Source organism: Poecilia formosa, unplaced genomic scaffold, assembly GCF_000485575.1.
Source record: "Poecilia formosa unplaced genomic scaffold, Poecilia_formosa-5.1.2 Scaffold775, whole genome shotgun sequence".
Taxonomy (NCBI): domain Eukaryota; kingdom Metazoa; phylum Chordata; class Actinopteri; order Cyprinodontiformes; family Poeciliidae; genus Poecilia; species Poecilia formosa.
The window spans coordinates 15,496-43,373 of NW_006800714.1; the positions used below are offsets into that span (position 1 = coordinate 15,496).

The 27,878-nt window shown below is 40.0% G+C and overlaps 1 protein-coding gene and 1 long non-coding RNA gene across 2 annotated transcripts; both read left to right on the plus strand.

Annotated features, from left to right (window-relative positions):
* The first annotated feature begins 1,883 nt into the window (after nt 1–1,883).
* neto2a (neuropilin (NRP) and tolloid (TLL)-like 2a) lies at nt 1,884–27,829 on the plus strand. The gene is made up of 10 exons (XM_007543138.2): nt 1,884–2,384; nt 8,037–8,093; nt 8,693–8,836; nt 13,471–13,719; nt 15,006–15,053; nt 15,418–15,545; nt 19,308–19,536; nt 23,803–23,916; nt 25,034–25,164; nt 25,930–27,829. Exons 1-10 carry the CDS (start codon nt 2,375–2,377, stop codon nt 26,737–26,739), a joined length of 1,920 nt encoding a protein of 639 aa, XP_007543200.1. The 5' UTR covers nt 1,884–2,374; the 3' UTR covers nt 26,740–27,829.
* On the plus strand, nt 22,494–23,124 carry LOC107834801 (uncharacterized). Its single transcript, XR_001660625.1, has 2 exons — nt 22,494–22,990; nt 23,025–23,124. It is a non-coding gene; the product is annotated as an uncharacterized LOC107834801 (long non-coding RNA).
* Nucleotides 27,830–27,878: the final 49 nt, after the last annotated feature.

Here is a 27,878-nt window from a genome sequence, read left to right on the forward strand (position 1 = left end):
TTGGCTGCCTGTAAGGAGGAGGAGGAGGGGAGCAGAACGGAACCGGTGGGTCTACAAGCTATTATGAAGGTAAACAGGAAAAGACTGAATAAAACAGGAAATCTTTAAAAAGTAAAAGCATACATTTTAATAAGGACTTTTTTGAGGATATGAAATATTGGCCATTTCTTTCTAAATGTAATGCTGACTTACAATTAATTCCCATCCTCTACTTTGTTCCTGAGAAAAATAAAATCCTCCCTTTATGTTTTAATCAGAATTAGCTAGTTCAGTTAATGGTTACTGTCATTATTCATGTTTGGCATCCAGCAGGCAAAAACTTTATATGTTGTAATGTTAATAAATATAAAATAAGGCATAAGGTCTGCAGTTGGCCATGTTTATTTATTGGAGAAAACATTTACGTTCATATCCAACTCCAGCTGGTTTAGAGTTGCTACCATGTTAGCAGTCTAGCATGCTAGCAGGTTATTATTGTTTGGTTGGGGCTTCCATTTAATTATTTCACTATGAAGTGATAAATGTAGCTTTTTTTAGCTAATGTCTGATTCAACAGAGAGGAAAATATGTAGAAATTACTTGATTTGAATTTTAAGTAAATTAAGTTAAAAACTTGTGAGAATTTAGCCTCATTGAGGTTACAAATCAATTTCAAAAGAGACATGGTCAAGACCGGTGGCAGCACAACATTTTGTAAATGTGTGAATATATTTTGAATATGTTTTTGTGTTTAACTCGGTGTCTTTTTCTTCAATAATTTCTACTTGGATGTACTGATTAAAACCGACACATGAAAAATGTAGGTAAGGTGTCCAAGTGTCAACGTGAAGCTCAGCAGATTTACTTTCACAACGTTCAGCACTGCAACGTTCACCATGATGCTCCATATAACTCTATTAAAAAGTACTTTGGGTTTATTTTAAATGCATTGGATGAGGAGATGGACAAGACAAGAAAGGGAGAGAAAAATAAGAATAGAGCAAATACAAGAAAACATACTTCAGAAAAAGAGGGAAACCCCTGAGAAACCATAACGAAACAATAGGCTATAACTGACTGGATCAGTACCAGGCAAATAACTCCACTCCAGCTCACATCACAACAAGGTAGAAGTGTCAGATGTGGTAGTGCTGTGGGCTAAAGACACTTACCTGCATATTTGAATTTTAGCACGCATGATTTTTATGCAGGCAGTGTTCCACGGAATATATCAAAGTGCGCTGCTCAGTTAAAATATTTAAAGATGAAAACACGTTGGGAACTTTTGGACTCTTTAAACGTGAGGTTTCTCTGAACAGTGTGTGGGAGGCAGGCTGTGGTTGCTGCTCCAAAGAAAGTTGATCACCAGGTCAGCACACTGATGGACTCCATGAAAGGAAGGACGGTGACTGTTACTGAAACATGTGAGGCTGTTTCTGTTTTACGAAACGACAAAAGAGGTGATCTCATTATATTTTTGAGATGTTTATTGCTCAAATTGATAAATGGGTGGGGAAAGTTTCATTAAATTGCGTCATAATTTGCACACTAACATTGCCTATTAATTCTGCACACATTTCCTCCTAACAGAGCAAAAATGCAGCTTGCCTAATCGCTGTGCACACAGCGTGAAATGAAAGCAAAATTTCATTTCAACATTTGTTGTTTTTATTTTATACATTTATTTATTACGGTTTGTGAATCTTTAATAATAGAAATAAAAAGTCAACATCATTTTTTTAACCATCCATAAATCAACAACCCGGGAAAAAAATAAAAAATAAATAACGAAGGTTTTATTCGAATGTTTTCTTGATTTTTCTCATTTGTTCGCCGGTTAAATGCAAACAATATCTCAACCGGAAGACGAAGCCCTGTGTGGAGTTGTACCTTGACGACGCTGCTGAGAGACAGCCGCTCATTGATGTAAGCAGCAGCGCGGCTTAAATGAGCTTCGTTCAGGAGGAGCGCTTCTTAGTTCTGACGCGGACTGAGCCCAGAGAGCGCCTCTCCTCCTGCTCCTGCTCTGTGTTTTTTTCTCTCTCCCCTCCCTCCCTCCCTCCTTTGTCTCCATTATTACTCTATCCGCGTGCGCATTTTGGATAGCATCCTTCCCCCCTCGCGCGCGCATCACCCCTGCCTCCTCATCTCTTTGCCCGTCTTCGGTGCGCTCCAGCCGAAAGCGGATCGGACTGTGTGAGGTGAGGATGCCCGGCTGAGGTTCGGAGCGGAGCGGGATTTCCAGCTGCTTCCAAAGCTGCCGGCTGCGGGCGCGCTTCTCTGTGATGGATTTACTGTTGCTGGAAAGTTGGATTTTCGTGACCCGGTTTACAATGCCCAGATCAGGGGAAGATTTTTGAGAAGAGGGCGCTTTGGAATTGCACCGGGAGAAGAAATGCACAGAGGTGAGTTCAATGCGCGCAGAGAATGTGCGTTGCGCACAGACCGGGGCTCCGCTCCCATCCTCTGGGTGAGCCTCAGTTAAATCAATTAAACTTGTCCACCGTGTCTCGGTTGGCTTCGCAAATGAACACGTGTCCATTCAAGTAGTTTATGTCATTTCTGGGTCTGATCGTTAGACCTAAACTAGCGCTGTAAAGTGATCCACCTGCTGGTTTCTTTCTGTAGGTCTGGTAATGGTTGACAGCAGAGCAGCCTGTAGGTAAAGAGAGACGAAATTGCATTCATGTCAGTCAGTATAGGTCGATTCTTACGTACAGATTTCACTTGAATCTGTATTTCGTATTTAATTTATGTACGGTATATTAATTTTTGCAGTCAGTTTAAGATTAGAAGGGCATTTCAAATGAATAAACGTTAATTTTGCTTTATATATATATATATATATATATATATATATATATATATATAAACAGCAGCCAACCCGAAGGCACATCTGAGTTGTCGTGACATCAAAGGTCAGATACCGAATCCATTTTTTTTTTTTAATGAAGAAGATGGATAAAAACCAATCAGTAAACAGAGAGTGACATGACTAACCCGATGTTGGCTAATATCTATGATGCAAAATATTCCTTATCCTTCTTATCTAAACGTCCTAACAGACGCGGGCTTTGTGTGAACAGAGGAACAACTTCCCAATACTTCCATAAAGCCTTTTCTTCTGGTTGCAGGGAAAACGCTCCAGGTGGAGCGGAGCAGTCATCAGACCGGGATGCACGCTGCCCCGCACGCGCCACAGCTCGCGCTCCGTTCCTATTGACTGTCTCGCGCCATCAACACCTGTGAAACACTTGTCGCAGCACACAGAAGAAGCGCGCGCCTTCGTGCTACCTTATGGGGCTCGTGGTTGTTTGATGTGATTGGTTGGAAATCAGTCAGGCTGAATGGATATATATATATATATATATAAAAATGTCCGGATTGTATCATCACGTCCCACTTGATGCTGGAGTTTAAGGGCGTGTTTCCCTTCTCTTAGCTGGCCTGTTGTAGAGGATAAAATGTGGTTATTTTCTCCTATGATCGGACAGGGGTATTCCACCACAAATGTTATGGTGTTTTGTCAGACAGCAGTGTTTATACAAGTGTTCGTTTGTTGAAAACTGATAAGTACAGAAAGAATGTTGAAACATAGACTTGTGATTAAAACTTTTCAGCAATCACTTTAAGATTGTCTTGAGACGAAAGAACCATTTAAATTGCCATCATTGGTGTTTTTTAAGCCAGTGTTTTTCGAAGTGTGTGCCACCGGGGGGCGCTCAAAAAGTTGGAGGGAAGATGAGGGAATAAAGCAAAAATGAAAAAAATTAATCTATTTTTCTGAGGAGCCCCCAAAGGGACATTGAAGAAAAAATAACTTAAAAATAAATAAATAAATAAACTTTCTTCTAAGGACCAGATACGTTCTCGTGCGCACGAGAAAGTTTTTCGTTTATTGTCCTCGTAGGGGCTGCGTAATCTTCCTGATTACTGATTAAATTTATAAAGCTGCTGTTCTCCTCAAGCTAGCATAGAAAGCGCGAAATAGAAAAGTTTCTGTCAAGAAAAAGACCGAAGGAACCGTCCAGCATGCAGCCCTGTTATGGCCGACTAAAGTCAGAAGGTGGGGCCGCTTTTAAACTAATATAATAATCATTGAATATGAATGAAAGTGAGAAAAAGGAAGCTTCTTTATATATCAGAAAAGAAGCTAATGGTATGTGGGCGGCGATGGCATAGTGTTTGGGAACCCCTGTTTAAACCAACAGATATTAAACATTTCACACTCTATTCTAAAAACTGCTCAGTATTGTTTCATTCAATTCAACATGTTTATGTTAGTTGGCTGGTGACTTAAAGCTGGTCAATTTCATTCTGTAGTCCACTGACTGTCCTCTATCTAATGAAAGCAATAGAAATGTTGATCAGGCTGCACTTCTCTTTTATTCCAAGTGTTTATGCTGCATCTGATACACTGACGCCCTGGGCAAAGAGCAATGTCACCCATGAGACAAGCCAGCTCTGTGCCAAACAGCAGAATAAAGGAATAATGTGTTATTGTTTTTTTCTTCTTTCTCTTCTTCAGTTAGTGTGAGCGTGCCACGATTGGCGATGGCAGCGTTTGAGTATTTTTAAAACTGCAACTCTCCTGGGATTTCCATGCACTGAAGTCTCTGGAGTTTCAGTCAGAATGGTGAAACAAACAAACAAACAGTCTCTGGAAGTGTGATGAGAAGAAAAGCGTCTCTCAGAAAGCACCGCGCGCTCAAAATGGAAGCAGCATCAGAAATGACACGTTAGGTTTCACAGCTTTCGACCAAAATGTGATGCCGGAATCAAAACAGCCACAAAAATGGACTTCTGAAGAGAAGGTAGAAAGAGAGACAGGGGGGGAAGCCTTACTTTATGATTCTGTGTTTTTGCTGAGGCTGCAGATGATGTTGGCCTGGAATCTGGCATCGCACGCGTTAATCCACCGAGTCGACCTCCTAACACCAAATACGGAGCTTGAACTCAACCCTCTGAGTGTTTCTGATCAGGAATATTTTTGATGGCCACAGCTAACGATCCGCTAATGAGTATTTTTGGCAGATGGAGAAGTTGAGCTGTCTCTGCTGACATCAGATCTAAATCCAGGATGAGCTAAAAGCGGCAGCATAGGTGTGCAGCTGACAAGTCTGCAGGAATGATGTGATGCAATCATGTCACAGAGGACCAGATTTTTAAAGCTCGGGGGAAAAACTAGGTTGTTTTGACAGCATAGAGATGCCCCCAATGTCTTTTCAAATTAAAAGGATTTTAAGGCATGTATTTGTGTAGGGCCACCTCATTAGCCACCTAAGAGGTAGAGTGTTTTGTAGTCGGGGCCAGCCATCCATACTCAGGGCCGTAGTTTCAGCTGTTTCAGCTTTGTGTGACAGATGGCTGGAGTGGACCCTTTCCCCCCCTCCTTCCGGCCTTAAATTCAGCTCGCGAGCTGAAGTGGAGAAGTGATGTGGAGAAGAAGTGACTTGACCCAGAATATCAGGGTTGAACCCTCTGTAATTTTGTAAAGGTCAGGAAGCCCTCCTTTCCCTCTCCCTGTGGAGTGTGATGATGACCTCAGCCGTGTCGCAGGGTGTTTCACTAATTATTCCCTTTCTTTCCTAATCGACTTAATTCTTCCTGTTTGTTTTCGCAACAGAGCGAGTTGGTTTCTTAAAGCGATTGCAGCCTCTAATTTATTGATAATATTACAAAATAGCTCCCGGCCGTTGCATAAATTAGGCAAGTTTAATAAGATGAGAGAAAAAAAAACATTCCAGCTACTCTTTCCCGTGAGGTTTCCTGAGTTTTCAGGTGAACCACGGTTCTGTGCCTGATTCACGGGCTGCAATGTGAACAAAAGGCTTTAATAAGAGCTTCCAGATCCGCTCGGTTAGCCGGTGCCTGAACTTAGGTGGTCCGCACTCCAAACACGCCCGTGGTAGTTCATTCTCCCACCTACGACACTTCATTGCAAGATAATGGAGATAGAGTTAATGAGGATCCCGGAGCCCGAGGGCCGTGAATATGTGTGCTTTTTCAAGATGAGTTCAATCACAGTCCACACACTCTGGTACCGAGGAACGTCTCCGCTGCACACTTTGCCTTTGCTGGCCTCTTTCTCCACCGTTCTTCATTCCTTCCTCTGTGCGATTTAGGCGATGTTCTCAACTTCACATCACTCTCTAATGCAGAGTTAGAGAGTGGTAATTCAGTAGACAACATCTAATCTGTTCATATGTCCTATGTTTCATGAGTCGGGTACATTCTGTGAATTCTTTGTGTTTCTGGTGGTGTTTGTGTTTTAAACTGTCTTTTAAAAAAATCCATTCCTTGTTCAGCTTTAGTTATCCATTAAGTTTTAATGTTCTAACTTAATCCCATTATCCTTCCATCCATGTCTATTAATCTTTGATTAAATACTTTTTCATGCACTGGTTATTAGACGTTGCACGTGTCCCCAATCTCCTTTGAGCAGAAGTAGAAACCATCACGTCCATGGAGCCTCGGCTCACACAATGTCTGTGTTATCGCCAGTGTTTGCAAATAAGTTGTCGCTTCTCTGCACAGTTTCTGTTTTTTCTCTGATTGTTCCTCCGAAGGCGGTAGAGAACAGTTTGCTTCGGCTACGTTTTGTTGAAGTGTCATTCTTCGAAATAGGAAACAAAATGTGTTTGATCAATTAATTCCACCAATTTCTACACCTGTGTTGTGAGAAACTGGCAAATTGTTAATCAGGAAGGTAATTGGTACTTCTCAAATTTCACATACAATGACATCAAAACCAAAGTCGGCTTTTCTTGAGTGGTGGATGTCGATGTTATGCCGAGAGGTGGAAAAAGAAGTCAGCCAATCTTCGGCTGTACAGCAACAAAGCTGGTTTATTAAGTCTGGTGCAACACAGCAGAGTTCAAAAAAGTGGCAGCCCTCCCATGAGTCTCAATTTGCATTGGCCAATCACCTCAGAGTGGGGAAAAAGGTAAACGGTTAACTTTCACATAAACTATATAAACGCCAACAATTATTTATCAATAATAAACTATCAGGCAGATGTATGCACTGGTTATTAGACGTTGCTCAATTGCATTGCAACAAGGGGGAGAAAAAGGGAAGCATGAACAGCCACACTGAGGGTGATTGACAGCACGAAAGACCTGCCTCCTGGCTCTGATTGGTTGTTTCCAGTTAGCGCTATAAAAAGGCAGAGGAGATTGATTTTTTGTTTATAGATTATCTGTCTTATACCTCACTGTCACAATATAGTTCCAAAAAATATGTAAAAAAAATATTTTATATAAAAGTCGCATACTGCAGCTTCAAGTGATCCACTCTCAAATTGGAGGGATGAATGTTTTCATGAAAAAGCAGTGGTGCAGTTTGTTACCTGCTGATCAGATCTACATTTGAGTTTGCAACTCAGGCTGCTGCTGCTGCTGCAAGCACGTCGCATTTCTTGCATCTTCTCTTGATGGGCTGCTCAGCAGTGGTGCACGCAGCCTCTCAAACACAACAAGATGTCTACCACGTCTACACACATCGCTTAAGGTCATTCCAATATCCATCGATAGGAATCAGTCATTCTGTAGCTGCCTTGGGGTATTCCTCTGAAAAAAAGGAAGAAATAATGATTCAAAAAGACCTGAGAGGGAAAGAATTTGGTTGTAGAAGCTACAGTTTGAAATAAAATGAATAAAACCCTGACACACACCTTGTGCTTTGCTTGTTATCTAATTAATAGTTGAGCATCCCACAATTCCCCCCCCATCGTCTCTTCATAAATACCTCATGTTGACAGTTAGTGTAATTGCCATGTGGACACAGTGGTCCTTCTGAGACAACTTCCTCCTGAAATGAATTTAATACTATCTGTCACAGCTCTGCCATTTATTAAATATAAATAATTCAGTCACAGATATCATAAATCCATAGTCTTCTGTGATTAATTAAAACTGAGTAAGACCTGCAGCTGATCGAATCCTTTGTGGTTTGAGTGATTTCAACTTCTTGCTGATTATTTAACATCAGGTGTGATGTGTATTAATGTAATGTTGAGACACTGAGGAGTAACATGTGACATCTCTGCTTCACAGCGTGGATTCTCTTCTTCCTGATAGAAGAGGGCTTTGCACTGGCACAGAGAACTAAAGGTGAGCTCAGGCAAAACCTTAATCTCATTTTTAAACCACATGTTGTACGTGAACGCACATCTACGGTATGCCAAAAGTGCCACATTAAATTAGTAATGAATACTTTCTTTGTTATTTATGAAAATGTATTGCAAATATATGATTAAGTGTATGACTAAATATTTGCATTTACAATCAGTTTATTAAGATGTAACATTATTATCTTCAGAAATTGGGTTAAACCTAGAATTTTTTTCATATTTGGTTATTTTTTGTCATTTAACATGTCATTGTGGTTGATCAAATGGACCATGACACCTGAAAAATAAAATTTTTCATTTATTAATCACTTATTTACAGTGTTTTCCAGTATTAAATCGGTTATCTGTGAGTTTATTTCTAATCTATTTCGTATTTGTTTGAATTGTGGGACTTTTAGGACCTCCATAAAAATAACCTTTATCCTTAATTCAGTTTTCTCTCTCCTCCCGTTTTATTCCCTACCTGCTCTTTGCTGTCCTTCCCTCTGATCCTTTTGCCATCTAATCATTCTCTCATTGATCCACTGATCCGATAACCGGTCTGTTTTTCCCCTGTTCTGTCCTCTTCTCTGACCTCAGACTCCCCAGGCGACCCCGGCGGCCAGAGCCCCGGCCAAAACGACTGCGGTACTTGGGTCCGCAACATCAATGGCGGGGTGTTCATGTCACCGAACTACCCCAACACCTACCCACCCAACAAGGAGTGTGTTTACATCCTGGAAGGTATAAAGCCTGGCCGCTTTTAGCGTTTTTCTGCTCTGTTGCATCAGTTTCCTCCAGAGGGAGCTCTCTGCAGACTCAGGGTGGGCCTTTCTAAAGAGCTAACTCTCATCGGCTGGTTCCTACTGCAGAAATCCTTCCAAAACTTGAATGTGTGAAAGAGAGGCTGCTTTAAAAAGTTAAACAAAAAAACAACAAGTTAGAATTATTGCTTTGACTCAAGGTCATTTTAAGTAACATTATTTTGAATTAATTTTTTTTTATATCTGTATTATTTGTTTTTAACTACTTATGTGAGTTTCACATTATTTCAGAAACTAAAGCAGATATTGTTTTTAATTTAATGGCAGAGTGTCAACATTAAGCCTCCCCATGCTTATAAAATATCTCTGAAAAGTCATTACTGTTACTTAGTAAAACAGTGTGACTTATGTTAATGCTCTTATTTTGAAATGTAAGTAAAAGACGGATGCCATAGTAGTTAAAGATGGCTATATCTAAAAGAAAAAAATTAAAAACGGTTGTTAATTTCGACCAATCAGGTGTGCACTAACAAAATCAAGAGGAACATGTTGTATAAGCTTTTCTCAAGGACCACCTCTGATTGGACAAAATTAAGTTTGCTATTTGACTTTTTTTCCCCTCCCTCTCTCTCTCTCACTCTGTCTCACTCTATTTTAACATCACTAGTTTACTTTTCTTGCATTGAACTTTAACTCAGTTTTTCAATTTCACACCCTTGTTGTTGTAACCCAGGACATCAGAAGCCCTTGGATATAATAATGGCATGCAGATTGCGTTAGCTGGTAACGGAAAACATCAGGTTACATTTCAAAATAAGAGCATCAACATAAGTCACACTGCTTTAATAACCAGCAGCAATGATTTTTCAGAGATGTTTGTAAGCATAGGGAAGTCTAAATGTTGATACTCTGCCATTACATTAAAAACAAAATATGTTTTGGTTACTGAAATAATGTGAAACTGTCATAAGAAGCTAAAAACAAAAAATACAGACAAAAAAAATGTTACTTAATCTGGCCTGGAGACAAAGACAATGTGCTGCTAACTTCTTGTTTTCTTAAAGCAGTCCCTGCATATACAGGCGATTTCTGTACATTTCTGGAACAAGTCTGCTGCCAATGACTAGCCACATATTAAACATAAAATTGTGCAAATAATATTTACAAAAATAAATCCACTTAATGGCATCATACCAGTTTCAAAAAAAGTGTGTTTATTTAGCAAAACTGCAATGGAAACACTTTTTTTGCATCATGAGTCATGTGATGGACAACCGGATTTTACTACTGACAGAAATGATGAAGAAGACGACAGGAAGTGGTTGGAGGGCAATGGCATGGCTTGGCTCTTAATGACTTATCAGGTGAACAAACTGTGATTTTAATTGCATTTCTAATTTAATGGACACACCGCAATTACGAAATCATGTTTTTCTCGACATTGGCAGAATATCGGCAAAGTTTTGCGCACATTTGTAATGGAAACTTAGTTGATGTTCCCTTAGGGTCTCAGAGAACCCCCTCTAACATACCCACTTGATTCCCTCCTTTTAGTAAATGCCCTCACCCTGACTGACATTGTTTTATTGAACCGGTTTTCCTCTGTCGCTGGAGGGCATTATGCATTTATTTTTTATTTATTTTTATTTTTTTTATATGACCCATTCCGAGTTTTATAACCTTTTAAAGAGCGGTTCCTCCCCCTCACCCCGGCTTCCTGCCCGCTCGGTGCTCGCTCTGTTCGTCTCCACACTCAAAAGATTTGCTCATTGAAGGACACATAAAGGAGTGGAACATCTGCTGCAGAACTGGGCTTTCGTGACTCGTCGCTGAATTGCGAGCGTCCTCGTCGGCGTTGGTGCTCGCTCAAACGTCGCATCAATCAGTAATTTGGAGGCGCGCAGGAAGCATAATGGAAAAGATCATTAGCGGCTATAGGAGATAGGGATCTGGGTGATGCGTTCTCTAAACTGATGAACTGTTTGTGATGCTGAAGCACGGCTCCTCATGCAGATGAGATGCCTCCCTCTTCCACGGCGCAGAGGGGTGGGGGAATAGATCTCACACACGGCTCAAGTGCTCCACCTGTGGACCAATCAAAACCCAGGCCCGCTCTGGCACATCACACAGATCAGGCCGATCAGTTTCTGTCGTTTTGTCTCGGAAGGCCTCGGTCTTTCTCTGTGTCTCTGTGTCTTTCTCTGTGTCTGTTGAGGCGTGCCGCCTCAACAGACACAGAGACGCTCACAATCCAGCGTGGGGGCTAATCAGTTAGCTTTGTAATCATAATTTGTGGTTAGTGAGCCTCATTGATTGTGTCATGTCCCCAAGTTCATCAGCTAAATAGACGAGGTGATTATATATTCTGCTGTTTCTGTGTCAAGCGCTAGTCATTAGTTTGCGTGTGTGTGTGTGTGTGTGTGTGTGTGTGTGTGTGTGTGTGTGTGTGTGTGTCTGTCACTCGGAGAGAGACGGGAAGAAACACACACACACACAGAGAGAGAGAGAGAGAGAGAATAGGAGGTGCAGACATACAAGCTGCTTCTTCAAGCAGAATATCACGGATCAAATTCAAATCCAAGACAGAAAAAAAAACATTTGTGTCATTTTGTTGCAGTTATACAGAAAAAAACAAAAACAAAAACGATCCACCCTTGACTTCATTCTTTGTTCTCTTCTCTGGGCATGGACAGCCTCTCCAATCCCCCGCCTTGCTGCTGAAGCTCCCCTTTTTACCCCCATCATCTTAATTTTTTTTAAATCTTATTTTATTTATTTTTTTTGGAGCAGCCATCAGCTGCTCCTCTGTTTCGGAGGTGGAAACGGTTTTGGTTTCAGAGTGCCCCGTTTCGTTCCCCGCCGCAGACGTGCTGATTTGCCTGAACCAGCGAACTTCAGATCAGAGACGCAGTCAGAGACGGCAGCTCTGCTCCAACGCTGCACAGCAGCTCTGCTAACTGTCATGGCTCCTTATGAGCTGACTGCAACTTGAGGCGCTGCACTGCGAGCGCACCGATGCCACTTAAAAAGTCTCTGATTGTGAAGTTTGTTGAAAAACCCTTTCTCTCACTGTGACACACTTTAAAGCTACAGTATGTAGCTTTTTACAAAAATGTTGTTTTTTCCATATTTGTTAAAACTGTCACCATGTCGTGACAGTATAGCATGAGACAGATAACAAAAAAAAAATCGAGATCCTCCACCTCCGTCTGTAGAAAAGCATCAAAATCAACCAATCAGGGCCAGGAGGAGGGTCTTAGCGCTGTCAGTCAACCTGGTGTACTAAATATTTCAATGGTGGAGAAACAACTTACCGTTTCAGGAATGTTGTTCATCCGCCGTCATCAGTAGCCATGCTAACTAGCATTAGCATTTGTGGCGTGCTATGTTGTAGTGAACATGTTGTATAGTTAACAGGAAGAGCGATGGGACTTAAAAAAAACAGCAAAAGAAGAATTTGGACTGATGCAAAAGTTAATCTTTCTGCAGGACAGCTGTCAACATACAGCCTGAGTGTTTTTTAGAATGGCCTGTCTCTGTTCAGTTCAGTTTGGCACTTTATTGCTCCTCATGAGGGAAACTTAGTGTCAAGACAGTCAAAGTATAACTTACACATCGCCACAATATCACTTTTAACGACAGAACTAAAAACCACAGGAGATGTTCCAAAATGTGCCAATCTTGGTCAAAATAAGTTTAGAACCTTAATGGCGCATGAGATGAAGGAAAATTTACCGAAGATTTATAGAGGATGGTCTTCTGGGTGGGATGGTTTTGGCCTTTTCTGTTGAACACCAGTTAGTTTACTTGCTATTTTAACAAGAAGTCAAAGTCCAGACCTAAATTCTATTGCAGGCCTTGAAAATTGCTATTAGCCGATGTCCTCCATTGAATCTGACTGAGCTTCAGACTATTTGGCAAAGAATGAACAATCTCAGCGTGTAAAGCTGGTCGAGACCTGCACCGAAAGATTAGCAGCTAGAATTGTAGCTCAAAATGGTTCTGCAAAGTATAAAGGCACAGAAGGGACAAATAACACAAATACAATTTACACTCATGCAGCTAAATTGGGGCCATAAAGTTTGTTCAAAATAAAAACAGAAATTTGAAACAGGAAAAACAACTTGAATCTGAAAAGTTCATTTAATTTTTTTTTTTCAATTTCACATCCTTTTTCAGGTTCAATTTGTTTTTCACTTTCAATTTTTTTTTTAAATTCTGTTTTAATCTTAAAACTCTTTTTCAGTGTCAAATGTTTTATTTTTTTTTCCGGTTTCAATTTTCTTTTATTTTTAATAAACTGTATGGCCGCAATTTAGCTCCTTACTTTTCAGAGATTTTTTTTTTGATCGCTCATTTTCCTTCTGCTTCACATGTATGTTTTACTAAAGGACACTGAAGACTGAAAACATTGGAAACATGAAGTTCATCAGGCTCCTAAAACAAATTTGCAACAAAAAAAATGTCACCTGTTCCTACTTTGATAGTCTGACGCACAAATCCAGACTAACTATTGAAACTCAAAATCTCATTCAGATCATTTCCACCCTACAAAAACAAGCTAATTTTTTGTTTTGTTTTGTTTTTCTTTGCTCTCGTGTTTTTTCTCCACAGCTCTGCCCAGACAGAGGATCCAGCTGGCTTTTGATAAGAACTACTACATTGAGCCGTCGTTCCAATGTCGCTTCGACCACATCGAGATCCGCGACGGGCCGTTCGGCTTCTCCCCGATCATCGACCGCTTCTGCGGAGGGAAGAACCCAGGCCTCGTCACCTCCACCGGCCGCTTCATGTGGATCAAGTTCACCAGCGACGAGGAGCTGGAGGGCCTCGGCTTCCGCATTCAGTACACCTTCGTCGCCGGTGAGCAGTGAACTCCACAAACCTCTGTTTTGTTTTGTTTTTACTTCCATATCAAAGGTGCTCAGAGAGATGTGCGAGGAGCAATGTCGGATTAAAAATAATAAGCCCCACAGGGTTTTCTGATTTATCTGTTTAAAATAACATACCAAAATCTAATTGAGTTTTCTCAGCATTTATAAACTCTACTTCTATAATCTTGGTGTCTAAATTAAGCTAATGCCTGTGAGGCTCCATAAGAAGTGTAAGCAGTGTAGCAGCTGCTGTAGTTTCAGAGAAAATGAGGTTTGAGGTTTTATGTCTTTCACCAGAATATTTTTGCATTTGTATCGTATGTAAATTTTTAGAAATGTCAACAATAAGGGTGTAAACTTTTGGAAACCAATAGATCTACCTATACCTGTTCAGTTTAGGTAAACTAGAGCAAATGTACACTGGTTTTAGTTAAAAAATAAATAAATACCTGAGCGTTTTGCCGCAGATTGGCAGCATCTATGAAACTGTGGATTTCCTGTGTTTTTACTTACTAAACTTAATACATTTGTTTTTACATGTTTGTAATTGCTTGTTTTTCATTTTAAAAAATTACCTAGTGTTATTTTTTATTCAGTTATTATAAACAATAAGAAATTGTTATATTTGACTCCAATTGAAGTGTATTGTTTGGAAATCCAGTATAAAAAAAAATACATAAACTTTAGGAAAATTTTACTAAACAAAAAAAGTTTAAAACCACCCAAATATCTACTTTTTCTGGCACTACCAGAGCTCCATACTATGTCTTTTTTATTAAGATTTCTGGTCCCTGATGTCCACAGCTTTTGAGCATAAACCCAAATGCTCAAGTGCTTTTTATCAGCTTCAAGCCAAGAGTCTGACGTTTCCATGGATACCAGATATGTTTAGGGCAGGTGCAGTGATGAGTGTATGGAAAGAAGTTAAATCTGCGTGGGGCTTGACAGGTTTTTAACCCGCAGTGCCAAAAGCCTGAAGTATGCAGCAGATCATATTTTGATGTTACTGAGATTCTCCGTCATGTTCAATCATCCACTGCTTCTCTTTCATCCTTCAAACATCATAAACGTCCTTTTGGGGGGGGGGTTTCTTGCGTTCCATCTCAATTCAAAAGTCTTTAAATCTAAATCCACATGCGCTCCCATCAGACAGGAGATAAGGAATCCTCTCTGTGCTTTATCTAGGCCGCTTCGTCGAGACCGTATCATGACTCCTCTGCTTTCCTGTCCACGCATTGAGAGTAATGTGCCTCCCAATTTTTTTGATCATTTCAGACCCAGACTTCCATCTGCACGTGGGCGGACTGCTGAACCCCATCCCAGGTACGACGCCGGCTCTGTCCCGTCCGAACGCGACGCGCCGATAATTGTGTATGATGTCAAAGGATGTTCATATGCATACTTACGAGCCTGCGAAAGGACACAAACCTCTTTCATCTTCCTTCTGCCTCCCCGTCTTTGTTCCTCTCTCTTGATGTTGTCCTGTGTTATAATCGTCTGTTCATGCTTCAGTTGAACCCTAAATCTTTTCCACTCTTTAACAAAACCCACCGTCTGTCACGCTCCTCTTTTCAAACATCTTCTGCGGTTATGTTCTCGCTGCTCTTCCTCATGTTTGCCTCAGTTTTTTTAAAGGTGTTTTTTTTTGTTTGTTTGTTTTTTTGGTCTTCTTTGTCTCATTGTGCAGACTGTCAGTTTGAGATCGGCGGCTGGGACGGGATTATTCGCTCCAGTCAGGTGGAGGAGGAGGAGCGGGTTAAGCCTGGTGATGCTCTGGACTGCATCTGGACCATCAGGGCACCGCCCCAGTCTAAGGTCAGTAGACAGGAGCGTATTAGTCACGATGCCGGACCCGGCCGCCTTCATCTGGAAAAGAAAGCAGAAAAGCTGCCAGTGGGGGTCTGAGCTGTATCTCTGTGAGGACGAGTCACATTTAGTTTCGTTTTATCATCTTCAATTGTTCCACAGGAAGACTAGAATATATGGTTTATATAGTTTTACATTTCATACCTGAAATGTAAAGTTTTACATTTCATATCTGACTCTGGATGAAAACACAGGATGGAAAAAGATTTCTTGTCTAGACTGAAAGCTGTATCTGTCCATCCTTCGTTTATTTGTTCGTTTGTTTGTTGGTTACATATTCAAAGTCTCACCATATGGACTTAACTGCCATTAGCTCATGCAGAACATTTTGAATTTGCACTTTAGAAATTGGCTTTAAAAAGAAATTTTAATTCTTTGAAAACTGTGTTCTGAAAATGTTTGGAATCTTCACTTAAAAGTCTAAAGTAGATCTGTGTACGTGATGTTACTCTCAGCTATCTGACTTCATAGTTCCTGATGCAAAAAGTCTGATGTACACCCGTGTTAGAAGGCCGAGTGTCATTCCACACCCCAGACGAAGGCATTCATTCCCCTCTAATCGCTCTAAATGACAAAAGCCAGCATGGCCTCTGAGATGGAGCTCATGAAAGCACCAGCGTTTACAGAAGAGAGCCTCCAGACACACACAGGTTCTAAGGACGTAAATGTGAGCTGAAATGATGTAAAGGTTTACCACAAAGACCTCCGCTGTAATTAGTCTGAGGCTCTGAGTATAATTAACAACAGAAAGAGCTTAAAATCTCTTAATTGTTACAGAGTGTCGCTGTGCTGTCCTCTGTACAGTAATTCTGTTCTAAAGTGATTCTCCTGCCTTTCAGCAGAGAACTTGAACCTTAGAGACGTTCTGTAGCTCAGCCTCAGTGTTACGCTTGATTACACTCACTGCAACATACATGAACTGAAAAGTTAATCCATCTAGAAATGTGCTAAAAAGAAACATAAAAACTAGAAAAATGCTATCTGCAGAGATCTGGTATAGGAAGATAATAAATCAAAGAAATTAGCATTTCATGTCCAGATCAAATGTCATAGTTAAATTAAAGTGAGCGACTAGCAGCTTTATCACAATTTGTTCATATGTTTAAATTGGAAAGTTGGGATTCTCCAAACAGGCCAAGGTTCATTATCCAACATGGCTGCTATGTTACTAAAATGTAGTGAAAGTGGGAGTTGAAAACTATTTTAAGTATTTCTTCACCTGTTGGGAGCATAGAGAGCAGCAGCGTTGCTCTCCTCCCTTGTTGCTTTGCATTGCTAGTCAGCTAGCTCACAGAAGGCTAATATACTGTAACGCCTTACCAAAAAGACTAATTAATCTGTTTAGTTAGTATTGTAGCATTATTACAACACTGAGAATTGAAAGATTATTTTAGCAACAGTAGTGTATGGGAGCATGGGAGAAGTATGTAGTTAGCTTGTATTGCTAATAGCAGTTAGCATGATAATAGCAGATATTCCCACTATGGTTGCTCCTCACATACAACAAATACAAAGTTTCAGGTAAAACATATTTATCAGCCTGTTTTTCAATGAACCAGTGGAAAACATTGCTACGCTAATGTCGCTAATAACGTCTAGCACCAAAACAGTTAGCAAATTTAGCTGGTTTTCTCAACTTGTAGCTAAAACATTTTAGCTTAGATGCCTGAGTAAAGTTGGCCACCTCACCTTCTTCAAGCCAAACTAAATTTGTATCAAACTTTTGTACAGGCTTGTGCAGCAACAATTTTACTTTGCACTGATATCATTTTTAAGATATTAATAAAAGTCTTCAGAGGTCATAAAAGGTCAACCAGTCGCTCACACATTTATGAAGTCAAACAAATTTGGTGTCAGTCGACTGAGCTACCTTTGCACTGCTAAAATGTCTCCTGTACAAACATAAAACAAACATTTAATGCCAATTTAGTTTGATTTGAGTAATGTGGAGGAGCTGGTTGTACTTTTGACCTTTAAACATTAAACATTAATATCTCCAAAACAGAAGCAGCACTAATCGAAATTTCAGCAACCAAAGTGTCACCGCAAATCAGAAAAGTCCAGCAAAAGTTCAAAAAGAACCTTTGTCTGTTCAAATTTGTAATTTCCCATCACTCAGCTCCCTTACATGCAGGTTGACTGAATGTGTGTGGCTCCGTGTCACGGTGAAAGCAGAATTTAGCAATAAAAAAAAACACCCTGGAGATTGAGAAGAGTATCTTTTTTTTATGTGCCAGGAGTGAAAGCCCACTGACTTCTTCCGATATTTATGAGATGATATGAAGAATCTCATTGAAATTACAAACATAGTCAGGCTAGCCTTGATTCACAGCAGCTCTGTTTCTTCCCTCACGGCTAAATGACTCATCCGAACTTCCGCGCTGCTCACTGGCCGCAAAATGAGCACAAATGAATGCACATCTTAAATAGTGTAAAACCCCAGATGTACCCAAATTACATAATGAAGTGTCACATAGTGTAAGTAATGTTCTACGCATATGAGCATATTTCTGCCCCTCTGACAGTTTGACGGACGTGTTGCGCCGGTCCGGCTCGTGCTTTTGGAGGCAGTTGTGATGATGATCTGAATTTAGCAGAGGCTCTGGCTTTTCTCGCCAGATATTAGGCAGATGAAGCAGAAGGAACAGTGGAGCGCAGTCAGCTGCTGCAGGAAACAGGTGCTAAATGGGCTGGAGGTTTTGTCAGAGGGGTTGCTCTCCAATGCCAAACAAAATGGCAAGAGGTTTTTGAAATAAGAATTGGATGCACACGTTAGTAGTCAGAATGTACACTTCACATACATTCCTACGAAAAACTGGTTCAGTGTAAGAAAGTTGCATTTTCACCACTTGTTTTTTGCAGTCATTAACAAGCTTCTGGCAGAACTCTGGCTGAATATTTAATCACTTTTTCAACAGAACTGGTAGAGCTTGCTTAACTTTTAAGCCTAGTTTGCAAATAGTTTTTAGCCTTTTTTTTAGCAATTCTTCAACCGTTTTTTTGTATGTGTGTTAGGGAAGTTACTACCATCTGGTTGCAAGAAAATATTTCTGGATGTTCAGAATGAATGCGGGGTAAGCTACATAGGGATAGGTTGAGTCTAAAAGGAACGGCCAGCCATGGCAGCAGTGAGTCACCGTTGCTAGTTTTTGCTAATTCTGTGTTGCAGGATATCTAGGTTTTAGAAGATCCCGCTGTACTGAAAATGTACCTATGAAATCTTAACATATCTACCATTTTACAGAGAGAGATGGTTGAACACATGGTGGGTCTGCAACATGATGCTCCGGAGCACAAGTGGCTCTTTGGACCTCCCACATGGGCTCTTAGTAATTTTGGCTAAAAATGGAAACGAACCAGCTAATGTTTTCAAATTTAGATAGAATAGCAAACACATTACTTTAACTGTTTTCTTGAACTGTTTTTTTTAGTTAAAATATTTGCATTGTTTTCCCAAAGAATGACACTAAAAGTCCTAAAATATGCATTTAGATCTGTTTTTCTTAGGTTGGAATCCATGTGCTTTTTTACCAACACACAAAAGAAGTACATGTTTTTTCATCTGTATCTTTATTTTAAATCCTAAAGCTAGAAATAAAATGGCAGTTTTTTTAAAGTGACAACTAATTTTCCGTAGTCGATGTATCTAAAATTATAAGTTCTTTTGTATTTTCCAGATCGTCTTAATGCCAACTCTCTGTACGTCTACAGATTTATCTGCGCTTCATGGATTACCAGATGGAACACTCAAACGAATGCAAGAAGAACTTTGTGGCCGTGTACGATGGCAGCAGCGCCATCGAGAACCTCAAGGCCAAGTTCTGCAGCACCGTGGCCAACGACCTGATGCTGGACAATGGCGTGGGAGTCATACGGATGTGGGCCGACGAGAAGAGCAGGCTGAGCCGCTTCCGCATGCTGTTCACATCCTACATCGACCGTAAGAGAACATGATCCGGTGTGGTCTTCTACTGCTCTTTTGGCATGTTTTAAAATAGCTGTGTTTCCACTGACCAAATAATTGCACAATTTGATATTTTGAAAATAAATTAACTTAATGGAAACACACCAATTGTGAAAGATAAACATTTTTGGCGCTAGATGTTTTTTTGTTTGTTTGTTTGTTTGTTTTTTTTGGCCGTATTGAAATTGGTTTATTTAGCAAACCTGCCATGGAAACACTTTTTTTGCATCACGAGTCACATCATCAACAACTGGATGTTGCTGCCAGTGCAAACCAGGAAGAAGAAAATGCAGGAAGTAGTTGTGTTTTTTAATGACTTAGTGCATGAACAAACTTATCCACTTGTGATTTTAATTGAGTTTCTTCTTTAACAGAAACACCACAATTGTGAAATTGTGTTTTTGACATGAGCAGAATATAAACTTGTTAAATCACAAACATGAAAGTATTTTTGTAAATATTTTTGTGGTAGAGCAAAAATTAGTTGCACAATTGTGATTATATAAGCAGAGGGTCAAGTAGCTAACAGTTGTATTCAAGTAAGAATATTTTACTTGACATGACATATTTTTGCTCAAGTTAAAGTAAAAAGTAGCCATCTGAGAAATTACTCCAGTAAAAGTAAAAAGGTTTTTGGTATAAAGGCAACTCAGGTACTGAGTAACTGATCAAAACATCAATCATTTAACATTTAAAAATGACATCATCAGATGAACCAAAAACTAGAGTTTGAGGAAATTTTGTGTTTTAAAGATCAAAATGAAAATAATTCATATAAATAAAAACATTTACAAAATAACAGTCAGGCAAAAGAATAACTTTTACAAATTAATTTTTCCATATAAAACTTTAGCAAAAAACTGCTGGTGAATTTTTGGTTAAAACAAAATTGTTCTTCATTCAGTGAAGTTACTCACAGTGAGTAGAGTATCCAGAAACTTTACTCAAGTAAGAGTAAGAGTAAAGTTATCCTAAGCGACACTTCATAATGAAATTACTCAAGTAAAAGTAAAAATTACAACATAGTAAAAGTAAAGAAAAAAATCCAAGATGTTACTGAAGTAAATATAATTAAGTAAATGTAACTAGTTCCAAGCCAACTCCGGGTGTAAGAAAAAGAACACATCAAGATTTTTTTTTTAAAATTCACCTACATGCTAAACACTGATCACACTATGACCCCAGTTAAAGCTGGTAGTGGCAGCACCATGCTGTGGTGAGGCTTTTCTTCACCAGGAACATGGAGATGGAACACTGTGGAAATACACAGCCCTGTTGATGTGCACAGACAGCACAGACATACCCTAAAATACTTGTTGGTCTGCAAAGTTTTGACACACTTTTCAGATTTTCTATTATTGTTTTTTTTTCACTTCCCAGTCATGTCTTTGTCTTACCACATATAATCCTTTGAAATTAAACTGTAATTTGCAGTCATAACATGACATAAGTAAAAAAAAAAACTTGTTCTGTCATGACCTCAAATGATTAATTAAATCTAAATTTCCATTGTTTTCAAAAGAAATATGCCTTTATCCTAAGAGGAAGGCAGCGTGTTGTTGCCATTATTTATTTGTAACACACCAGCTGCCTCGCTATCTTCCCACAGAGAGAAACAGACATGGATTCAGCTCGTCTCTTATGCTTTGTTTGCATAAGCAGTCATCAGCAGAGACCTGAAGTGCAGTTTCAGCGAAGAAAGCTAATTAATACGTGCCATGTTTAGAACGCAGATACGGGAAAACCAATTATTTACCTCAGCGTTTCTTAAATAACCGAAAGCTCCGAATCTTATCTTCACATGCCCGTCACGGCATCACACTCAGCTCATTACAGGTCACTTTCGCCAGGGAAATAGGAATTATTTGATTTATTTCAGTGAAAGGAAGAGCTTAGAGGGGTTAATAGAAATCACGCATCAAGCCTCATCACTCTTAAAAAGACGAAGAGACTTTAAACAAATGTTGTCAGAGGTGACACAAAGTAGGAGAAATTGCCGCGCGGAGAAACCGGTTCCTGTTAACGCCGTAATATTTCCATTAACTGCCTGAACGGGCTGAGATATTAATTGCCACATTCTCCTGCACACATCCCCCGACCCTGCCTGAATGCCAATGTTGTTTTCATCAGCAAAAGCCCTCACCGTTGCAGGCAGAAGCTAATAGCTTCCAAATTCAGCACCCATATTTTTTATTTATTTATTTATTTATTTATTTATTTATTTTTTATTACTCTGCGAGTCCTTAAAACCGCTTGCGTCCTCATTAATTCCGGTCACGCAGCTGATCTCCGGGAAAGTGGGAACGCTGGCTGAATGACTACCAAACTTTATTTGTTTAGTCAGCGGCTGGATCAAAGTTCGCTCGGAGGTCAGAGGAAACTATTAATCTTTGCCACTTGATGTGTTTTTCTCTTCGCACTTCGTCACTTTCGATGTGTCGCTACAAGATGTAAGCCGGACTTTATTAGACGTACACGAAGCTACGCTAGAGTACGCCTCGTGGAGTTGGTAGCTTCGTGGTTTAAAAAAAAAAAGGTTGAAACGTTGCAGACGTGCTATGAGAGATTATGTGTTAGTAGGTTTAACGGGATTGATCCCGTCTGTAGGAGGAGACTTCGGCACACTGCTTCTCATAGGCGACCTCATCACACGTCCTCTTATCAAAGCTGTTTGACCTCAAAGCGTTTTAGAGAACGCACCGATATGAATACAAGACCGTGGGGCTTGGGTTCAGAGTTACACAAGAAAGTCATGCAGTGTATTTGGCTGAAACGATTAATTGAATTAATGATGATTAACCGATTTTTGACATAATCGTCAGCTACTTTTGTAATCAAATAATCATTAACTGAAGCATACAGACTATAATGCATGTTAATATATATATATATATATATTTTTTTTTTAATTAAGTTGAAATTATGTTAAAAAAAACACACATTATGCAACACTGTCTATCCAAATATTATTAAAAAGACATCAACAAATTAGCCCTATGTGGTATTGATGCTAAGTCAATTGACTTAGCATGTTAGCTCAGTGTTTTTTTTTTTTAGCTGCAGATACATCCTCTACAAATGATCGATGAAATGTTAATTGCTAAGGTAAACACATATGGAGTCACTTAATATCATTTGTTAAATCATAAGATAAAGAGCTCACTGTGTGATTTTATTTTGAGGCAGCAACACTTTTTTTTTTTTTTTACAATATGATTATTGATAAATCGGCCGAGATTTCTTTAATCTTGGGAGACTGATGATTTGGCAATACCTAGAAGTGAAACCAATCTTATCTATCGATCTTATCTACTTCGGTCTGAAAATCAGTCCTCATTTACTCTGCTGTGAGAACGGTTTAACATTTAACTGACAGACCTGCCTACCAGGTCATGTTTGCACATTTGCAGTGAACAATATTCATCTCACAGTTCTCAACTCAGCGACTCTCTTGCTATATTTAGCAAATAATCGGTATCGTTCAAAGTCTGAATTGGCAGGGCAGGCTCCTTAAAGATCGTGATCTACGATCAGCCAGAAAAGTGCGATCCCTAAAATTTAAATGAATTAAATAAATCAATGTTTCATTCATTTTCCCAGAACCTTCTAACATACACAAAGACATAAATGGTTACAAAGTAAATGTTCCTGCTTCAGGCCTGTTTTTATCTCAGTGCTGACCACGCCTGGCCTTCAGCGTCCTCCAACTCTTCCCCCACGCCCCGGCCAGTTCCCACTGCCAATCACCTGCGTCCCTGCCGTCCCAGCATCCAGACTCTAACGGCGGCTCTAATGAGGTCCCTCTCTCTGCACCCGGCGGACCAGCAGCACCTCATCATGTTGCATTTCCACTGGCTCTGCCTTTCTTTTTATCTTTTCCTCTGAAATTGCCACAAGTCCCCCTGCTATCCTCCGCTCCCTCTCCACGGCTGCAGTTCAGTGGAGCTGCCATCCGCTCCCCTCGTCCATCCCCTGATGTCCCTTCACGGGGAAATGATGATGTATTGCTTCACGTGCGCCGTCTCCATTAGGCCTGCAGCATTTCTACAAATAACATAACATTTGTCGTTCATTACAGGCCCCAGGAGATTTTCTGCTGCTAGAGTATTCTTTTGTTAGCGTTAATGTTGTTTTATTATCCCTCTTCCCAAAATATCTCCTGGTCCTTTTCACACTCCAGTCATCTTTTATTCAGATTTATTCAGCTAAATTTCATTTCCTCTGTTCGTCTCTTGCCTGCAGCTCCCTGTACGGCCAATACGTTCTTCTGCCACAGCAACATGTGCATCAACAACACCCTGGTGTGCAACGGGATCCAGAACTGTGTCTATCCGTGGGATGAAAACCACTGCAAAGGTGACCATTCAGATGGCTTTCTACCACGACGTATTAGAGGTGTTGTAGATGGAAAAGAGAAGGATTAAATTTTAGCTATAAACACTGAAACGTCCACGTTTTTTCTAGAAAATATCTGAGATTAAACTCAAAATTTGTGTTGTTTCCAGCAAATTTATGTTGCTTTGAACTCTGATATTTTAAAGGATTTTTTTCTCTAAAATTTCTGAGATTAATCTAAAAATTTCTGGGGGGTTTTCTGGCAAATTTGACGCTTTGCACTCAGAAGTTAAATTTTTTTTCTACAGAATTTCCAAGATTAACCTAAACATTTCTGAGTTTTTTCAAGCAGATATTCAACGCTTTGAACTCTGAACTATCCAAGTCTTTTCTATAATATTTCTGAGATTAATATAAAAATGTCTAGTTTTTTTCCCTAGAAAATTTCTATGTTTGGAACACAGAAATTCCAAAGTATTTTCTAGAAAATGTCTAAGATTAACCCAAATTTTTTTTTAGTTTTTTTTCTTGCAAATTTTACACTTTTTGAACACAGAAATTTCTAAAAAATAAACTGGTTGAGATCAAGATTAATCTCAAAAATGTTCTTGCGGAAATTTTCTCCTCCTTTTGTTTTGTTTGTTTGTTGTTGTTTTTTTGTCTATGTGCAGTGGCCCTAATACGCCTTCGTAGTTTTCATACTTGTGCTTGGTTTTGATTTACTTACCAGGATTTTATGACTACAGAGCTGGTAAAAGTATTTTCCCTCTTACAGATTTCTTCTGTATTTTTTAATCTTTGTCTCGAATACATTTTAATATAAGACAAAGACCACCTGTGTAAATGTACATTCTATGTGAAAAAACAATCCTGCTACCTTCATAAATCATGAATTATTTGTCTTTTGCAGTTTTTTTTGGAAAGCTGATGATGAAAATTCCTCCACGGTGATATGAAAGATTAGATTTAAGGCAAACATATACTCTTTTACATATATTTCTCTGATATTAAATTATTTAAAACATTAAAGTATAACAAAACACACAAACAAAAGCCTGGAAGGAGAAAGATAACTGCATGGTTCTGTACTTGCATTTCTTTTTCCCCTTATCTTGTTTGTTCTGTCATCCTCTTGCAGAGAAGCGTTCCAAGGGGCTTTTTCATCAGATTACCAAGACCCACGGCACCGTTATCGGAGTTTCCTCAGGCATAGTTCTTGTTCTTCTTATTATCTCCATTTTGGTCCAAATGAAGCAGCCCAGAAAAAAGGTGAGTCACTCTTTTGTTTGGTCCTGAGGTAAAGTTCTGAAGGTTACACACGTAAATGGAAATGTTTTAAGGGTCTTAGACCAGCCGAAGATGAAGTGTTGTTGTATTTGACAGCAGATAAATCCTTCGTTCAAGCCGAACTTCTCTGTGGTTTCAAGGTTTATTGTTTTCCTTCCTTCTTAAAGGGATAGTTCAGGCTTTATGAAGCAAGGCTCATGATGCTATTATTAGTAATAGGCTTCTTGGCTGTTGTAGAAAGATGTTATATTGTTGTGATCCTCAGGGACGTGATACTAAGTTTCAGCGAATCAAAACAGTTCATCCTGAAGTTGCTAATGAATATTTATCTTCTATGTATTTTTGAAAGTCGTCTCCATAAACTGACAAATTTCTTGTTTAAGTGAAAATAATAAGGTATTAAACTCATCTGGTTATAATGAGAAACTTTGTTGTTTTGCATCTCATTTGCGAGGGTTTTCTCATATTGAGAAACATTCTCAATATAGCAAGATATAAGACTCATTATAACAAGAAACTGTCGTTTTAACATGTTTCATATGCAAAAGTTTTGTGTTATATTGAGAAACTTTGTAGTTACAACAAGATACAGCTCCTGAATTTATTTAGAAGCTCTGGCAGTTAAACGTCTCTGTACCTTTCCTGCATTCTGACTTGCGAGGAATTAAAGTAATGTTTTTAAAGCCTTTTAAGATATCTAAACAGTTCCGTATCCAAAGCTGTAACGGTCTGGGTGGTCTTTTCAAGGTGGTGGCTCGGCGACCTGGTGTCTTCAACAAGGCTGGATTCCAGGAGGTCTTCGACCCGCCCCACTATGAGCTCTTCTCTCTCCGCGACAAGGAGATGTCATCAGACCTTGGCGATCTTTCCGAGGAATTGGACAGCTTCCACAAGGTGCGTCGCTCCTCCACCATGTCACGCTGTGTCCACGAGCACCACTGTGGCTCCCAGGGCTCTGTAGCCACTGGCGGCGGCGGCGGAGGAGGCGGCGGCAGCATGAAGCACAGCAGAACTACGCTGAGCTCCATGGAACTCTCCTACCATAATGACTTCTCCAAGCCCCCTCCCATGAAAACCTTCAACTCCACGTCCACCTACAAGAAGAGCTGCTATGGCTACAAGCAGCACTCACAGACTCATGACTGCGACCAGCAGGTCATCGAGGACCGTGTCACCGAGGAGATTCCATGTGAGATTTACGGCCGTGGCGCAGTGGGACTGGTTGGAGGAGCGTCCGTCGGAGGAGCAATGGGAGGAGCAATGGGAGGAGCAATGGGAGGAGCGATGGGAGGAGCAATGGGAGGGGCAATGGGAGGAGCAATGGGAGGAGGCGGCCCGTCGGGAATTGCTGGAGGAGGGATTACAGGCGGAGTGTCCATGGCTGGCGGGATGGGCATGGTAAGTGGAGTGAGCATGGCCGGGCCCAGTGGGATAGCTGGAGGTATTGGTGCCGGGATGGCAGGCGCCTGCGGAACCCTCAGTGTTCGGGGGACCAGCGCTCGCAACAGTACCACCATAGTTGACCCACAGCAGCGCTCCATATCTATGGACTTCTAGATCCCGAAGGCTAAACGGGAAACACAGACCTTGCATTTCCTTTATGGAATAAAAAATTACAGAAGGACAAAAGCCCCGCATAAACAGATCAATTCCTGCTTCCTCCCACACCTCTCGTCTACAGGTAACTTTTTGTTGTTTTGTTTTTGTTTTTTTGAGTTAATACACAAGGACCTCTCTAATTCACATGGAGCCTTTGGAAAAATGGAAGATATTAGAGCAACAAAATGGACCAAACTACTAATTTTTTGATACTGATGGACCTCAAGTGAAGACAACATAAAGACATTCTGCCTCTTCACTTGTCTTTCACTCACTTAATCTCTACTTCCACCTGAAACTTGTTGGAAAATGTCCTCGCATGCAGAGTCAGACTTCTCTCCACTGGGTTTCTTGGTGACTCTGAAGGGATGGAAGGGGACTGTGAGACATGCTACAGGCAGACTGTTGCATTTATTCACCTGCCAGGCACAAATATATATGATCTATAGTGCATCTTCTAATAAGTTATATCCTTTTGATTTGTCTTTTTGGTCAATGTATTGTACTGTTGAAACCAGAATATATCCAGCCTCATGGTGTTGCTTGGCTTTTTACTCTTTTGTTTGTTAAAATTGTTGCTGCGCTGATTTCATAGAGGTGGATTATCAGTGGCGCAAATCTGATCAATGAAATAAAACGATTGCAATGTTATATCAATATAATAATGATGTAGTTTCCATGGTTACCTCACAGTGGATACCCGTCACTCTCCTCAGGGTGAGCACATGAAGAGACTGTCCTGTTTGAGTAAGAAATGTAGAGATTATTTGGGGTGTGTGAAGTAAGTGAACAATAGTTTATGGAACATGAAGCTCTTAGCTGGGAGAATCCAAGTCAAAATAAGCAACAATCCTGAACCCTGCATTTCTAATGGGGGGGGGGAATATATATTTTTTTCTCTCTTTCTCCACGACCGAGTGTGTAAAAACAAGCACAAGCCTTCTCCCTGAGTGACACATGTAGCCTGTATTAGACTCATTTATGTTTTTTAACCACTGGTTGTATAATTTCATTCTGTTGAATTAAACGAGAGCTTACTCACATCCTCGAGCGGAGTCTCTCTTCTTCTTCTGTAAACAAGAAACATAAAGACGACA